The sequence below is a fragment of the Notothenia rossii genome (assembly GCF_949606895.1).
Source record: "Notothenia rossii genome assembly, chromosome: 6".
Lineage (NCBI taxonomy): Eukaryota > Metazoa > Chordata > Actinopteri > Perciformes > Nototheniidae > Notothenia > Notothenia rossii.
The window spans coordinates 80845567-80864647 of NC_136909.1; the positions used below are offsets into that span (position 1 = coordinate 80845567).

A 19081-nucleotide genomic window follows, 5' to 3' on the forward strand; every position below is an offset into this window, starting at 1 on the left:
AGAGTGTCTAACCTGCGGCTCCTTTGCCGTTTCCCACGGCGATGAGACAACTGATGGACCTCTTCCTGCCCTCCTTAGCCGTCATTTTGAACACAGTCTTCACCTGCAGACAGCAAGAGATACAACATAAACAACAAACACTAACACAACCTGACTTCTATCACCTTCTGCGTATTTTAGAATAGATTTAATTCATGATCCCAAATTGTGAATTGATTTTTTAACACACTTATTATATAAACATTTATACCACTGTGTGTGAAGTGCCTGAAAACACGTTGAAATACCAACTACACACACAAACCAACTTAGAGAGTTTCCTTTGTGTGTTTTGAATATAGCTATAACTGTGTTGGACATGTTATTGGTGAAATTGGTCATTGTGTGCCATTGTGTTTGTACCAAGTGTATTTAATCAGAGCAAAAAATATCAGCCAATCAGCGTAAGCCATTTGTGATCTGATGTTATTTGTCTTTTTTACCCAAATCTCCCACATGAACAACGAGAATCCAAAACACACATTTAAAGAAGAGAGGCTTGTTTTCACTCTTATTGTACATGTTATAATAATGATGTAATCTTGTTTGATTTAAATCCAGTCTTTCAAATTGTCCTTGATTCCATAGTTTTTGAAGTTTCTGCTCCAGGCTAATAAAGGTATTGTTCCAACGAAAATAAGTGTCTGTGTGTGTTTCTGCGTAGGTGAAAGCATTTGCAGTTGTAGCACTACACCAGATTGTTAAGACCGTTTATTGTGTGTGTGTGTGTGTGTGTGTGTGTGTGTGTGTGTGTGTGTGTGTGTGTGTGTGTGTGTATGTTCAATCCAGACCAGAAAACCTGTCCAGATTTGAGTGACTTTTATCGATCTGTTATTAGGTACAGCGAGCAAACAGTCATCTAACACACACACACACACACACACACACACACACACACACACACACACACACACACACACACACACACACACACACACACACACACACACACACACACACACACACACACACACACACACACACACACACACACACACACACACACACACACACACACACACACACACACACACACACACACACACACACACACACACACACACACACACACACACACACACACACACACACACACACACACACACACACACACACACACACACACACACAGCAACCTGTCCTTCCTCCTGCACCACGCAGGCTGATTTACAATCTACAATTTATCACCAGGGGGCAGCATTGAATCACTACCCAGAGAGGAAGGAGTGGTGGAGAGAGGGGAAGTGATTAGGGGAAGGAGGAAAGATGAGGCTGGAGTTAACGAGAGGGGGGGAGAGAGAGAGAGAGAGAGAGAGAGGGTAAAGGAGGAAACACAGAGGTCAGAAGAGATGGATGAGAGAGGTGGAGGGCTTGAGGGAGGGGAAGAAGAGATTAAAAGGAGATTTTAAGAAAGAAGAAGGGACAATTAAGGATGAATTGCCTCTTTAGACATGACATTATTTAGATGACAAAACGAAGAGGAAACAAGGAAAGGAAAGTAGGAGGGAACGCAGCGAGGAATAAAAGAAAACTAAAAGGAGGAGAGACGAAAAGGGAGAGGAGGCAGGGCGACACAAGTGAGCAGCAAAGAGTGAAAGGTCTCCGTCTGTCCAGAGTCACAAGCAATGTGTGTGTTGTATTGTACACGTGGATGTGTGTGTGTGTGTGTGTGTGTGTGTGTGAGAAAAGAAAGAGAAAGAAAGACTGAGTAATTGTCTGATGAAAAGAGTCAGTGTGTGTGTGGTGTCTTGACAACAGATGAACACACTGCTGACTCCGCAAAAAACGTAATGAAGAACGAACACGAACACACATACGAACACACACACACATACGACACACACACACACACACACACACACACACACACACACACACACACACACACACACACACACACACACACACACACACACACACACACACACACACACACACACACACACACACACACACACACACACACACACACACACACACACACACACACACACACACACACACACACACACACACACACACACACACACACACACACACACACACACACACACACACACACACACCAGCTAGCCAGTTAAACGTATGAGTTCATTAAAGCAAGTTAATTAAGACATTTAGAGCACTGAATAGAAAATCTTTTAACCCTCATGTCTTATGAATAAAAACATTAGTTTTAGGCATTTTTATTTTCAAACTACTTAATAATTCTATGTTTAAAGCTGCGTTAATCAGCTTTTTTCTGTGAGCCAATTGGGGCCCAGAGAAAGCTTACACACACTTGATGAATCTTGAATAATGTTATAGCGAACTATTGCCAGTTTAAACATCCAGCGTCAGGATGTGGAGCAAAACTGGCCGATGTTTGTCAGATATTACTCTCCTTTTAGAAGTGAAATGAATCCACGTCTCCTACAGAAAGTGTCTGTATCTACGGCCTTGTGGTTTTCGAGCCGCCCGTACAGGACCACCAGCAGCTGTTCAAAGATTTGATCTGAGCATCAACACACACTTCATCTCGTACATTTATATTCCCGGCACAGAGAGCAGAAGTGACAGAAATACAGCGCTGAGTTTGAGCTGGGGGAAAACTTCAAAGTCCAGATCTGCTTCCAGCTTCAGGAGTTACGTAACACACATTTCACTGAGGGATTTATAATCTGACTGCAGGGGCTACAGCAGAAGGATTGGGGTCAGGGCAGCAGCAAACACCAACACACAACCCTACAGGCAACCACACAGACACACACAACCCTATAGGCACCCCACAGACACACACAACCCTATAGGCACCCCACAGACACACACAACCCTATAGGCACCCCACAGACACACACAACCCTATAGGCACCCCACAGACACACACAACCCTATAGGCACCCCACAGACACACACAACCCTATAGGCACCCCACAGACACACACAACCCTATAGGCAACCACACAGACACACACAACCCTATAGGCACCCCACAGACACACACAACCCTATAGGCACCCCACAGACACACACAACCCTATAGGCACCCCACAGACACACACAACCCTATAGGCAACCACACAGACACACGCAACCCTATAGGCACCCCAGAGACACACGCAACCCTATAGGCACCCCACAGACACACGCAACCCTATAGGCAACCACACAGACACACGCAACCCTATAGGCACCCCACAGACACACACAACCCTATAGGCACCCCACAGACACACACAACCCTATAGGCACCCCACAGACACACACAACCCTATAGGCACCCCACAGACACACACAACCCTATAGGCACCCCACAGACACACACAACCCTATAGGCACCCCACAGACACACACAACCCTATAGGCACCCCACAGACACACACAACCCTATAGGCAACCACACAGACACACACAACCCTATAGGCACCCCACAGACACACACAACCCTATAGGCACCCCACAGACACACACAACCCTATAGGCACCCCACAGACACACACAACCCTATAGGCACCCCACAGACACACACAACCCTATAGGCACCCCACAGACACACACAACCCTATAGGCAACCACACAGACACACGCAACCCTATAGGCACCCCAGAGACACACGCAACCCTATAGGCACCCCACAGACACACGCAACCCTATAGGCAACCACACAGACACACGCAACCCTATATGCACGACACACACAACCCTATAGGCACCCCACAGACACACACAACCCTATAGGCAACCACAGACACACACAACCCTATAGGCAACCAGAGACACACACAACCCTATAGGCAACCACAGACACACACAACCCTATATGCACCCCACAGACACACACAACCCTATAGGCACCCCAAAGACACACACAACCCTATAGGCACCCCACAGACACACACAACCCTATAGGCACCACACAGACAACCCTATAGGCACCCCACAGACACACACAACCCTATAGGCACCCCACAGACACACACAACCCTATAGGCACCCCACAGACACACACACACACACACACACACACACACACACACACACACACACACACACACACACACACACACACACACACACACACACACACACACACACACACACACACACACACACACACACACACACACACACACACACACACACACACACACACACACACACACACACACACACACACACACACACACACACACACACACACCTTGTATTGAAGTATATACAGCAAGTTTTTTTCATAGCTAATAAAAGAAAAAAACCACCAATAAGTTATTAATTGTCATGTTTCAACGGGACTTGAATATACTCATAGCAGTGTTTTGTCAGAAGGGTCTGTAAGTCTCCAGTGATCTGGAGCTTTTGGCTATACATTGGTCATTTTAGGCGACATCCACCCATTGCTGCTAATAAAGTATATACTGAAATAATGATGTGGTTCTGTAAAAAGGAGGGCAACAACATATTCTTTTAGAAACTCTAACTGTGCAGAGATCCTCTCCAGATGGCAACACTGTTTTCTGTGAATTAAAATCCAACACAAGATGTTATTTCTCATGTTTCAATGTGACTTTTATCTACTTGTCAGAAATGTGTTTGTAGCTTTACATTTCTCATTTTAGGTGAGATTCACACAACGCTCTCAATTAAGTATACACAGTAATAATAGTTTTTGTCAAAGCTTAAAAGCAAATTACACGCACTCAACATTCTGTGTGAGTCTTTTGGCTGCAGGCCCGTAAAAGGAGGGTAACAACATATATTTCTTGCTGTCTAAGAGTCTCTCCAGATGGGATCTTATACACTGTTTTTGTAAATTACAAACAACAAGTTCTTATTTGTTATGTTTTATTGGGACTTTTATCTAGTTTTCATCTGGTGTGTGTAAATGCACCAGGCGATGTTTCGCTTGACATTGGTCATTTTAGGTGACATACACACAATGCTGTTAATAAAGTATATAGAGTAATAATAGGGTTTTTTCCCCCCTCAAATGCAAATTACACACATTCAATATTCTGTGTGCAGTGGCAGCAGGCCTTTAAATAGGAGGGCAGCAACATCTCTCTCAAAGTAAACTCTCCACTTCTGCAGAGATTCTCTCCAGAAACACTGTTTTTGTAAATTCAATCCCAACAAAGTTCTCATGTTTCAATGCGTCTTCTTTTTGTCAGAAGTGTGTGTAAATGCCTGCAGCGATGTTGAGCTTTTGGCTTTGTATTTATCAGTTTGGGGGAAGTTGCAGCAGTTTGGGAGTGTTAGCGTTAGAGCAGATGGACGAGAGACAGCCTGGCGGTGGGAGGAAGCTTCATCTCGCTCTCACTGTTTCATCTCTTCTTTTCTCAATCTGTTGCTGCGTGTCTCCCTCTCTATCTCTCTCTGAGCAGGGGAGGAGCTTTCTCCACAGGGAGGCAGAAGGCACTGCAGCACAACCCTCCGCCAACGCTAAACACTTCTCCGACTGGCTGTGGCACAACCACACCTCGATTATTTTTCTAGGACTTTAAGTTGATATCTTGACTCTGAATAGTGAATCGAGAGTCTGTTGAATCCCACTAAAAGAAAACATGTCGTTCATATGCTGCTCTATCGGATACATTCTTGTCGGAGTTACGCATTTCTACTTTGTTTAATAGATTACATTTAGATCAATATTCTTATGACTGACCAAACAGCATCAATTCATTTGTTGGTCATGTGATCACATTGTGTGTATGGCACTTGTGATGTTTTGTCATGTTTCTACACCTGAAAGAAAGGTAGGTAAATAACGCTTTAAAATTGAAATACAAATATGTTAGAACAGCAAACCTTAAGGATGTGGATGTGAAATACATCTCGTACTGTAAAGTCTCTCGCAGGAAAAAAAAAAGTATAACCTCTTGAAATCTGAGGGTCAGTGAGATTTGAACGTATTTAGATCCAGATTAAAGTCTCCGTGTTCATTTTAAAGCTAAGGCAAAAAATGATAATCATCAAAGGTCTGAAATCTTAAACAGCGATCACTGTCCAAATAAAACTCTTCTGAAGTTTTTGAGATATCCCGCCCGCTGACAGATCCTGAAATTATGTTTGTATTAATTAAAACGATCTATATCTTGCACTGCTGCTTCAAATGTGTGGTCAGACTCATACGGATACTTTTAAAATAATCATGTTGTCTTGAAAAGCGTGTGTCATTCAAGGAAATTAGGGTAAAATAAATGCAGGTGATTTGTTATACTTCTCCATATACTGTATTAAACTCTGTGGGAAACTTTACAAGTGTAAAAGATTATTTTACAACAACAGATTATATTCTCACATTTAATTGATATTGTTTTACTTGTTGGCAATTTAGAGTAAATGTAAGTAAATATACAGCTTTGTGATACAAGAGCTCTGTTAATCATTCTAACAACTCAACACTGTTTCATTTAAAGCATCTTCACTGTAGCAGTATCACAGTAAATACCACCGATGACATTCCAAGAGCACGCTTGTGGACTGTCAGGGGGGGGGGGGGGGGGGTGATTAGCGCCGGTGCTACGCCGTGTTGTGCATGCCCACTGCACCTCGCGGGAGCGCGCCACAGCGTAAAGCATAAACTCCCAGACATTTCAATGATTTGTACGGCATAGTTAGGTCTGGAAACGACATCAGGGCATAACACCGGAGCCCTGCTGCGGGGAAACTTTGGCGCTGTTCTGAGTTTGTTCTAATCCGTCAAAATGACGGACTGCTTTCAGATTTTTCCGTCATTGTCAAAAGAATTCCGTCATAGACGGAATATATGCGGTTAACGCGACCTCTGGGTGCATTATAACTTTCTCAGTAAGGTACTCAGATGAGTACCTGGAGTCAGTGTTTGGTACGCCAACTTCTGGCTCCACTCAAAGTTATGTGATGGAGCCATCTATGGCGAACGGGGGTGGGGGGGGGGGGGGCTAGCTAGCACTTCAGGAAAGTCGACGGGGGGGGGGGGGGGCTAGTGGAGTACTTCGTGACCACAGAGCGTGAACGTTGTGATCAGCTGTTTTAGGGCAGTTCTCCAGTGGAGGGGGGGGGAGTCTCCCTCCGCAGCCAGTTGGCGTAATTTTTGGCACAATTCCGTTGTACAGACCGACGTTAACAGCAGCCCCGTCTGTGAACACGGAGACCGACTTTGCTGTCCGGTGATCTAACCGCCTTCTGGAAAAGCTTCACAAGTATGTCGGTACGCAAATGCGCTTTGACGAGATTTCAGATTGTTGCAGTGCATGCGTACCAGTTATGTGCACCCCTGGTTATATTGTTACTGTAGATAATTTCAAGAGGTAGTTAAAATCAACCTACATTTTGCTTCTTATTTACATTTTAGAAAGAGTTGTATAGTCTTGTATCTATATTGATATAAGTGCAGATATATTCACTTCAAGCAGGTCATAGCAGCAATTACTATGGTATGACTTGCTTGGTGTGAATATATCTGCACTCTCCTTGTTGTTTGGAGTTTGAATCTCGATGGTTTTTGCCTTTATTGTAAGTCGCTTTGGATAAAAGCTTAAGCTAAATTCAATGCAATAATGATATTAGACCAACTATTCTGTTACCCCTCTTAAAATCACTGTGATCAAAGGCATGGTTGAATGAAGATATATGATTTATATTATTGTAAGTACAATCGATAAATCTTCTCTGTGGTTGAGAGAGCATAATATCGGACATAGTTGGAGAAGCACCATTAATTAAAAAAAAATGAACAAATGGGATTTTAATTGTCTTCAATTACAGAAAAAGTCTTTATGATTTGCCGATGGATATCTTAAAATTACATTTACAGAGGAACGAGGTAGTAAACTTTTAACACCCTTTATCACAAATACAGGTAATGCTTTTAACAAATTAAAAGTCTCTCTATATTAACGCCCCCTCACTTTAGATATTACGTTTTGTCGGAGCCTCCTCTCAAAACTTTTAATCCAATTGAAAAGTTTTTGCAAAGTTTCTTTTTAGCATCCAGCCAGCTATCTGTTTACTTTCAAGGTTATTGTCCTCAGACAGAGAGAGAGGGAGTAAAAAGAGAAACCGTGTTGTGACACTGACGACACTCCATCTCCGTTAATGAAATCGCTCAGTCCTGTCCAAGAGGCTGGAGGGAGACCATGAGCATCACTTTCCCTCTAAATACCACTCTTTCTTCACCGATACCTCGGCCATCTCCCATCCCTTGCTTTTCTTTTCATCTCAGGTCCAATCTGGTGTTATTTTACTGAGACTGTGCCGGAGACGAAGCCTGACAGACATTTTTGAAGGCTGCAGTTCGAAATGTTAATGTAATGGATTTAATCATACAACATGGTGCCTATTTTTTTTTTTTTTTATTTCCCCTCGCTTTATTTAGCTTTTTTCCCCGTATTCTACTTTTGTATGTCTCTACATATTTCTTAATAAAGTTAACATGTTTCGTACGAATACAAAAATTATGAATGTATAGTTGTAGATGCCAGGTCAGTCACCATTTTAACTTTGCATTCTTTAAATCATGAACTTATATACTGTCGTTGTACATTCTCTCCACAATTACAGACAAACAATAAATATTTTGGCTGCCTCAAACAAACATTAAATATTTTGGCTGCCTCAAATGTTAGATGTAAAGTTGTCAAACTGCCCTTCTTGTTTTATTTGTGAATTGTTAACTTTTAGTGATTATTAAGAAGAACGTCAAACATTAGTCAAACATGTATACAGCATATTACAGTAAATACACTTTCATCATCATTGTTTTTGGAGTAAACCCTGAACAATATATGGGACTCCATGTTTTGAATGTATAGAGATGATCAGATTGATATAATTAAATGTAGAGTATATTTTAGCGTAGGTGTAAAGACTTATTGTTAATGACACCTTGTTCCTTTCCTCTCTCTCACCTCCTGACTTCCTAAACTCACTCTCACAACTTTTCTTACTCCCGTCACCCCACCCCTCCTCTTCCTCCTCCTGTTGGATGTGTTCACTAATGGCATGCGGGCGACATCGTCCTTGGGAGACAAGCCTTTTATTCCTTTATTCCAGTAAGCCCTTTTCATTTCATTAGGCCTGCATTTATGGTGGCACACACACACACACTCTTATAGAGGGAGATAGCACCATAAAAGCTTCAGTCAGTTTCAAGGGGGAAGCCTAATGTCTGTGACACCACCTTTATTTATGCAGACAGGGAGGCTGGGGAAGACTATCAATGACACACACACACACACACACACACACACACACACACACACACACACACACACACACACACACACACACACACACACACACACACACACACACACACACACACACACACACACACACACACACACACACACACACACACACACACACACACACACACACACACACACACACACACACACACACACACACACACACACACACACCAGCTCAATACTTTTGTGTGTGTGGGGGACCTTGTGGCATTACCCGCATTAGTTTAGTACGGACAGTCCATTAGTGCTGATTGAATGAAGGTAAAAAATGGCGCCACACTGAGAATCTAAATGAACTGGGTCTGTTACTTACAGCAGATCTTATCTTATCTCCCACACACACACAACACAAAATGTTTTTCTTAAAATAAAGCATCAAAGTGTAAAAAATATTATGGTGATTTCTCTTCAGGTATAACAAGGGTTATATGTGCTGCTTACTCTTTTAATTGTAGGGCTTATTTTGCCTACTTCTTGAGAGAAATTCCTCTTTTTTATTAGCCTTTTGTTCAGCATGGATACAAATGTGACATTTTAGAAATATCACTTGTTGGCCTCAGGAAGGACTTCAAATGCAGGTCAGAACCCAACTCTTTAACATCTCCCCTCACTTCAAAATGAGTAGACATTTAGTGTTATCCTTGCACAGCAGATGTGCCTCCAACACCAGCAATGTGTTCACGCCACACTGGATCTCCCACCACTTTACATTTCCTGAAAACAGTTTCCCCCACTGAGGCTTTCTGCTTCGTTGTTCTGTACAGTCTCATTCATTCACTCCCCCAGGTTTAACTCATTGTTCAGCTGTTGGTGATATGCCAATGCTGTTTTCTTATTTCCGTCACTCCAAAGCTCAGAGCACGTTGAAAAGGTAATAGTTTGATATATTTAAAGGAGCCCTAGGATGCACATTTTCAGGTTCATATTTGTATATGTTGTCCCTCTACTGTGACATGTTTACATGCTATAATGTTCAAAATGCTCTGATTGGTTAGCTGGCCGGCTCTGTTGTGATTGGTAAACCGCTTAGAGATGTCTCGACCCTTAGCCAATCACGTAAAATGTATTGGAGCGCTAGCCAATAGAAGCCTGAGAGTTACAAGGTGATGCCACTTTGTTACTTAAGTTAACAAAGAAGTCCAATGGAGGGAACTTTGGGGATTTTAGCCTTTGCAGACCATTTACATGCAAACAAAACTATATAACACACAACAGGAAAGTGGAACCCCAAGAAGCACAGCATTTTGTATTTTTGATTCAGTGGTGTTTTTTTGATACTCTAAATGTAGCCGTCTAGTTTTTTGTGTGTACTGATAACATTGAGAAAATATTAATATCAACATTCACTCACCTCGATGACACGTGAATCGAAGTCCTCATAGGTTTCTGTGAAGAGTGGGAAATAAGTTTAAATGACTAGGCTTGTACACTTAACACATTTGGCACAAGCACACACACTGTAAACAGATTAAACCTCGCTCCTGTGAGTGTTGCAAATACCCAGAAGCCCTTGCAGCAAGCGCAACGAGTTGACACTTCTCATTGTCAATGACCTCTGAAGGATGTTACTCTCCCAACAGCAGCCTGAGCACTTCTAAGCAATTAACAACAAACAAAGGGGCCCAAAGGAGAACACACACACACACACACACACACACACACACACACACACACACACACACACACACACACACACACACACACACACACACACACACACACACACACACACACACACACACACACACACACACACACACACACACACACACACACACACACACACACACACACACACACACACACACACACACACACACACACACACACACCATCTGCAAGAAACTAAACCTGATCAGAGAAAAGCTACATTAGTTACAGCTCTGAGTACGTGTGTGTGTGTGTGTGTGTGTGTGTGTGTGTGTGTGTGTGTGTGTGTGTGTGTGTGTGTGTGTGTGTGTGTGTGTGTGCGTGTGTGTGTGTGTGTGTGTGTGTGTGAAAGTGTCTGTTTATATAGGAGTGTGTGTTTGATGGTGAGACAGCTTACAGCATGGTGACAAAAGAGAGGCAATATCAAGAGGAGATGAGAGAAGCAGGCTGAGGAGGATGTGAAATAAACAACAAGCAAATAAGAGACTCGATTCAAGAAGAAGGAGATGAAAAATGTGTTTTGCGACTTCAGACGCTCGTCCCTCGACTGTCAGCAGTTTGAGGTAAATAGTTTAAACTCAATTTCAACAGCAATGACCGAGATGTAAACAAATGATCAGGCTGGGAACAGGAGGAAACATCCAGGTGTTCCTCAGGGTTTGTAGTGAAGAGTTGATTAAGAAGGAGATTAAACTGTATGGACTTCAGAGACTTTACAATGCCTTCATTTTTACCCTTAACCAAAAGTCCTGATATAAACCCTCCCTCACGAACAGGGAGGGAAAACTAATAATGTTGGGTCTAGACCTATTTTCCTTACACGATTTGTTCGATCAAGAGACGCCAGGGGCTATATAGACTTTCCTGCCATGACTCATAAGAATCTACAGCGGGAAACTGCCTTTCTTTCTAAAGTTTTGCAAACTAACACGTGCTTTTAAGTCTCTTCCAAAAGTTTGAAGTTAATCTGGATAAGCCTATAAATCAATAAATCAATTATACTACGAGATAAATACAGTATATTAAAATACTGTAGTGAATGTTTTTTTAAACTCACTAGACTCTTTTCTGAAGTAGTCTACTAATCTACGGCCATGCTAGCAGCTCTGTGATGCTGCATTTGAGCTAAAAGCATGCTAACATGCTAACAATGCTAGCATTTTGTTGTTTAGCAGGAATCATGTACTCCATCTTTGTTTAGCGTTCTTGAAAGCTCACATTTGCTGAATACGATAAACTTAAAAGCAGACTGATGGACGGACAAACATCGCCATGGATAAAATATGTCAGGTAAACATTAGGCTCTTGTCCAAGAACTGAGACAGAATTAAGACTAAAGTGTGTGGGAGGAAAGAGATAAATAGAGAAGGAGATGGACGAGAGAAAAATGACGAGACAGACTGAGTGTAAAACTGAAAGGAAATGGAGATAATGACAAAAGAGATAGAAAGGAGGGACGAGGCGGAGTGCAGAGTCAGGGGAAATCAAAGAAAGAAGTCTAGATATTAGAAAGAGATAATGAAAACTGTGTGATAGAGGGACAGAGTTCTGTTTGAGGAATACAGAAAGTGTCACAGAGAAAAGAAGAAGCCAGACATAGAGGGAGAGATTCGTTTCTAAATGAAGAAATTATCCCACTTGACGCTTTGGTCACACTCTCATCTTCATCAGTGATAATGGGCCACCATACTGGCCTGCCGCTCTTTCATTATCCATCTATTGCTTCATCCATCTCTTACTTCTAAGTCATCTCCTGTTTGACAAAGAGGAATAAGTGTGTCCAACACACACAACAAGTCTTCATGTTTCTATAGTTAAGACCAGGGGCCTCATTTATAACGCCGTGCGTAGGATTCACGTGGGAAGGTTGCTTACGTCGTAGAAATAAAAGAAATAGGTACGGACATTTTCCGATTCACCAAACATTGCGTACCGGTGAGGAAAGTGCGTACGGCACTTCCTACGCCGGTTTCCCTTTATAAATCACAATCGACTCGAAATGCGGTGCAGCTTTTGCGGGCTTCACGTAACGCCCATGTTTTCCTATAAATAGTCAAAGAAACGCCCTTTCATTCATTAATTCATTTTGACTGACTGCATGGAGAAGATCGCCAATGACGACAGAACAGCTAAAAAAGACATCTCACAAGGTGTCAGATTTTGGTTATTTTGGGGAGGTGGAGATAAATCATATTGTTTGGTGGATGCAGTTTGAACCAGAGTAGCAGCATGGAGGTCGGATCGTCACCAAAATAAATAAATAAGTGGTCCGAAAAAGGTTAATGACAAAAGAAATACACATAGCCTTCCTCAGGCAGTGTGTTTGTACCGGGGACAGGAGACCCCCCCCCTTGATGAGAAACTGTAAGAAATCCCTCCGGAGTGGAGTCATGACGACAGGATCTGAATTATTTGTTTGTATTTGGTTGTTTGTGTTCCAGCTTTCGTTCAGCAACTATATATCCATAATCCACTATGAAGCGACTTATCAAGTCTTGGCAAACGGCATAAAACAGGATTAAACATGTATTAAACATATAGGCTATATAAAACCATGCTCGTATCTACAACCTATAGAAATGCAAAACGGCGTCAGTTTAGACGTAATTCTGTCCTGCTTACCGCATCATTTATGAGAAAACATTTCATAACATTAACACAACATATTCGAGGTGGTTTTAAATAACATATCCGTATTTATTTATTTCTCCAAGTTATGTTTTTGTCTGCACTGAGGAGTCTCAAACAGGCGTTTGTTTCATCATTTTAAGATTGGCTTTAATCAATGTTTGAAAATAAATTCTTCATAAATGATAAATGAGAGGTAACATTTTATTTATGGTATTATTTCCACATATTTCTCTCCATTCTTCCTTCTGCCAACGGTGTTGCTGTTTCTCGTCTCTCCCGTTTTTGTGATTAGTGCGTACGCATGGGTTAGAGTTTGCGTGGAGGACCGCACGTTTTCCCGTCAAGTTAGTATTTTATAAATCGCCAAACATTGCGTAGAAACTGGCGTACGCCATTTTTTGAGCGTATACCCCTTTATAAATGAGGCCCCAGGTGTTTAACAGCCTTATGGCTGTGGGATGAAACTGTCCCTTGCGATTGCTTTGAAAAGTTGTATTCATAAACTAAATTAAACTTTGTTATCGCTCTTACCTGGCGTATGCCATTCTTTGAGCGTATACAGGGTATATGCAGGAATCCTGAAGTCAAATTTAATTCCTTTTAAGACCTTCTTTAAGACCCTTTCCATACATTTTAAGACCTCATCGCAACTTCGAGTTCTAACCGGTTACATTGGCGACACACTTTACCTCACATTTACTATATTGATTTTAAGATAGCACAACTAAACAGAGTGCAGACAGACTACTGAAGCCTCCTCTCCACATGAACTTCAACCTCTCTGTGAAGGTCCGGTTTAATGCAGTATGCTGCTTTGTTGCTTCTGTACTCTGTGCTCTTTCATTCCAGTAAAACTCCTCAGAAAACATTAGAAACCAGTATTTGACCAATAAACAAAACAATTGACAAAACTTTGAACTATGAAACATATTAAACTTTGGTGAGCTTCAGCGGGGTAATGCCATATAGGAGCTCTCTCACAAATACCCAGGGGTTACATTGGGCTGGGGCTGTCCGGGGTTAAGCCCTGGCACATAGGACGATGCTCTGACGTCATCACCCTCACACATTTGTCATATGTTTACAAAAAACGATATATATGTTAAGACTTTTCTCGTTCTTAATATAGACTATATTAGGGTCGATATGTGTTGACTTTACTTTAAAATAGTAGATCTCTGTGACCGGATATAGTTTGGCTTAGTGAACATGTGTCTCTTCCTTGGAGGAGCAGCATCGCCCGGACTCCGCTGCTCCTTCGCGGCTCCTCCGTGCAGAGAGCCTGCACTGCAGCGGTGTGTGTCAGCGACGTGCAGTCAGGGGAGGCACGGATTGGCCATCGGGAGAGTCGGGACTTAAACGCCGCGGCTTTCTGGCTAGTTATTAGCATGTGGGACCGGACAGCTTTGATCCCCATCGACAGACTCTCTCCTCCCCCCCCCCCCCCCCCACAGAGCGGAGCAAGGCAACAAAACTTAAAATAAGAAGCAGCATTTTACGGCGCGCTATGCATGGGGCCGCCTTGAGGGGGTTTCCCGACATGTCGTTTCAGTAAATGAAAGGGTGTTTCATGTTGTCGTTGCTGTGGACCTTCTTAATACCTTGGAAAATGCCGTTTAATACTTTTTAATAGCCTTAATTTTCGCTAAATTGATTTATCAACTTTTAATACTTTTTAAGACCCCGCGGACACCCTGGTATATCCCTTTATAAATGAGGCCCCAGAGGTGGAAGTAGTGCAGTACAAATACTTCGTTACTGTACTTAAGTACATTTTTCTGGTATCAGTACTTTACTCCACTACTTATTTTTTTGACGACTTTTTACTTTTATTTCTTACATGTTGAACACAAATACCTGTACTTTCTACTTCTCACATTTTCCAAACAGGCTGGTTCCTTTAGTCTGAATGTGTGTTTGGTGGCGTGATCATTATTATTTAGAGTCATTGCGTGCCTATTGATTTGAACACGATCCGTGTATCCATCATTTCCTGGTCTTCCCTAAAGAAGAGGGACCAATGAAAACGTTGTCATGTTGCCGTTGGTCACCATGGAAACATTCATTAGCTAACAATGACATTATTGTTCTATTCATATAAAGGGAGGTCAGGTACTCTTTAAAACAGCTGCTAGTTATGGTATACTTTTTACTTAAGTACATTTCAAAGCCCATACTTCTTTACTTTTACTTGAGTAAAGAAGTTTAGTCAGTACTTCTACTTTTACCAGAGTATTTTTAAACACGAGTATCAGTACTTCTACTTGAGTAAAGGATGTGAGTACTTTTGCCATCTCTGGTTAAGACTGTTTGGATGTTAGTTTACCTCCGTTGGGTCCAGGGTCCGGGGCTCCGATGCTGATGCCCCCCCAGGAGTGTCCGGTCCATCCTCTCTCCCTCTTCACCTTTGTCTTCCACCTTTTCTCCCACTCATCCCTCTGACGAACTGCACAAATACACAAACAACAGATTGAGATCATAGCCCTGAGAGCACACTGTGTAAAAAGTCGCTATGTTTCATTGTCAAAGAAATTTGGTAATTACTTTAAACAAATGAGATCACAGCGGAGACAAATTGGCAGCTTCTATCTCACACCGTGGAGCTGTTAGTGCTTCTGTTTCGCAAAAATAAAACGGTTCCCTCTGGAGTTTTTGACCACGTGTAGGGCGATGGAATGGTTTCCAATGTTGTTTATCTCATGCATGCAAGATGCATACACACAAGAATAAGGCAGTTCACATTCCTGTCAAAGGTTTCCCGCTGTTTCACTGATCGACAGGAGGCAAAGGCAGGGGAGGAAACGTTTTCTAGTAAGTAAAAATACCAAAGCTCAATTCTAAATACTTTTCTAAGGAACAGCTCTGCAAATGTTGTCTGGAGAAGAAGAAGATGCGTATTGATTTGGGATTAGTATCACTTTAAAGTTCTATCTCTTGAAAGATCATTTTCCAATAAGATAATTGCTTTTTTGCTTACAAAAAAAATATTAAAGACTTATTCTTGCTATGGAGAAAAACAGCAGGCCGTTATGTATCAGATATAGAGTGATATATTTGCACACAGTTTTTTAGTTAAGTCGTTCCTTCAGGTTTGTTTGTTTGTTATGGGAGCAGTAAGTGCATTGGTACACAGTTTATGATTTCATTTTCTATGCCTGCATGTCCAGAAACTAAAGTGTGTGTTCAGTGCTTTCTGTCTCTGTACCTAAATCAGCTTGCATCTCCTTCTGCTCACTCTCTCCTCTTCGACTCATGCTCAGGTGATTCCCGTCCTTCATCAGCGGAGTGTTCAGACCGGGCCACAGAAATCCACCACGACCTGTAGGGGAAACACAAAGAGAGAGGAGAAGAGACATCAGGGAAATGGACGACAACATATATTATACTTAGTTGAGTATTTCTTGTTATTGTCTCACCTTCTCCGACGTTCTGTCCTCGGTTCAGGTCTCTCTTCTGTTTACGTTTGGTCCTTTTCCCTCGACCCTTCCTGGCTCCTGAACCTGTTTCTGCCAACACACCTCTCCACAACTCCTCTGCTGTCACTGAAAAAACACATACCAACAAAGAGATTAAACTTAAAGGTCTCCTATTATGCTATTTGTAGGCATATATTATGGGTCTCAGATATATACAAATATGTAAAAAGTCTATGATGTGTTTTGCTCAAAATACCAAACAGATCATGCATTCTAGACATCCCTCATATCCATCTGTTTAAGCCCTGTTAGAGCAAAAGTGCATTTTGCATGATAGGTCCCATTTAACAGCTTTTAAGTTCTTTCAAATCTTCTACATTTTGACTGTATAAGAAGAGAAAACAAGGAGGAAGAGGTGTGATTGTGAGACATCTGGTCACAACTCTTATAACATAACAAATATATAGCATAACTAAATGCTACAACTTTACAGCAGTGAGTGTAGCTACAGCACTAAGCCATTATAGTTTACAATTGAACACGTCTATGAGAGTAATTTTGTGCAGCAGAACTGAATTAGGCTTCCCACTAAACTCAGGTGTTCCGAGGATATATCCCTTCTGGGGGAATGTAACGGCCCTTCCACACAGCGGCTTTGGAAAAAGCTTGCCGGCGGGCGTGTCTGAAGCTCGACCAACAACCAATCACATGAATCTCCCGCCCCTGACACACAAGCAGCGGTTTGATTGGCTAGAGCTTGTACTGGCATATGATTTGATTGGCTAACGCTTCCACCGAAAGCTTCAAAAGTTGAACATTGCTCAACTTTTGCAGCCTGAAACGCCAGGAAAGCTCCGCTCTGCTTCCCACAATGCAGTTCGGCGAAAAGTGACGTCACCCCATTGAAAGTGAATGGGCAGAAGCGTTGTGTGAACGGGACGTAAGGGGCTGGAAATTAAGACGTCTAACAGGTGACTTATGGGATAGCCAAGGGATTGTAATTAAAATACAATAAAGATTTAGTGTTTGCAATGACCTGGTACCTAAAGTGGGTGTAGCGTATTGCATGTAAGAAGTATAATCAACAGACTAAGACCCAAAGCTGCGCCATACAGGTACCAAGCTCAATCAAGGTATGTTAATGCGACCAGAACTCTGCCAATAGTACATTTTGTTGACATTCTGAAGATTAGGTCAGATACAGAGCCAATGGAAAGTAAAAAGCTGTTGGTGAGAGAGAAAAATCCATGTAGCAACACTTACAGGCACTAATGGAAACCAAGTTATTTTGATAAAGAAAGGTATACGCATTGTTTGCTTTAACTGACAAATTATGATTGTATTTCTCCAATAAGGCGACATAAGATTTTGGAAATAATCTTTTCAATAACTCACACTTGTTGAAGAAGCTGCCATGTCGGGTTTGCTGCCACGCTGTTGCAGGGAGCAGAGGGACGGCAGGGTTTCTTTGGAGAGACACAACCGAGGCTCGACTCGCCAACTGGGAAACATGAACTGCTCCTAGAGAGCGGAGCGACGCTGCACCTAGAGGAGAGAAAGATCCATTAAGTAAGAAGATGTAACAAAACTGCATTATGTGCATAAACATAGCAGGTTCGATATACAAAGATACAACTGTGGATTCAATCATAGCTGCAAACATCAGGCTTTGCCAATACTTTAACTTGAGAAATAACAAATGAGATGATTAGACTGGTAAATTACACGCATGCTTATACTGACTTTCTACAAAAACAACACAATTACAAATGTATATTATGCTAGTAGCAGTATCAGCCACCTTCCAAGTTTCTCCCTTAATTGGCAAGAATTGTCAACCCATTAACACACAGTAGGAAACGGAGACTGAGTAAAGGCAAAGCTTGATAATTTAAATAAAGTGCTGTTCTAGTATGTTGTAAGTATGCCGAATTAAAGCATAGACTCACCCATTGCATCACTATATATTCTTATTTTCTCAGAGGCATCTAAATGCATTTTTAAGCAGGGCGATATTAAATTGAACCAATATTGAATGAAGTTAGGTGGGGGTAATACAGGGCTGCCAACACTCACGCATTGAGTCTGAGAGTCACGCAATTAACCCATATCTCACGCACTCACGCCACACTT

At 42.0% G+C, this 19081-nt stretch overlaps 1 protein-coding gene across 1 annotated transcript in view; it reads right to left on the reverse strand.

The window, feature by feature from the left end:
- Window positions 1-19081, reverse strand: part of mrps5 (mitochondrial ribosomal protein S5) — a 28244-nt gene that overhangs the window by 7316 nt on the left and 1847 nt on the right. The window contains exons 2-7 of the mRNA XM_079687512.1: window positions 18344-18493; window positions 16949-17074; window positions 16738-16851; window positions 15859-15978; window positions 10603-10637; window positions 13-103 (exon numbers count right to left, since the gene is read on the reverse strand). Of these exons, the coding sequence (XP_079543638.1) occupies window positions 13-103; window positions 10603-10637; window positions 15859-15978; window positions 16738-16851; window positions 16949-17074; window positions 18344-18493 (636 nt within the window). The remainder of the gene's footprint in view (window positions 1-12; window positions 104-10602; window positions 10638-15858; window positions 15979-16737; window positions 16852-16948; window positions 17075-18343; window positions 18494-19081) is intronic.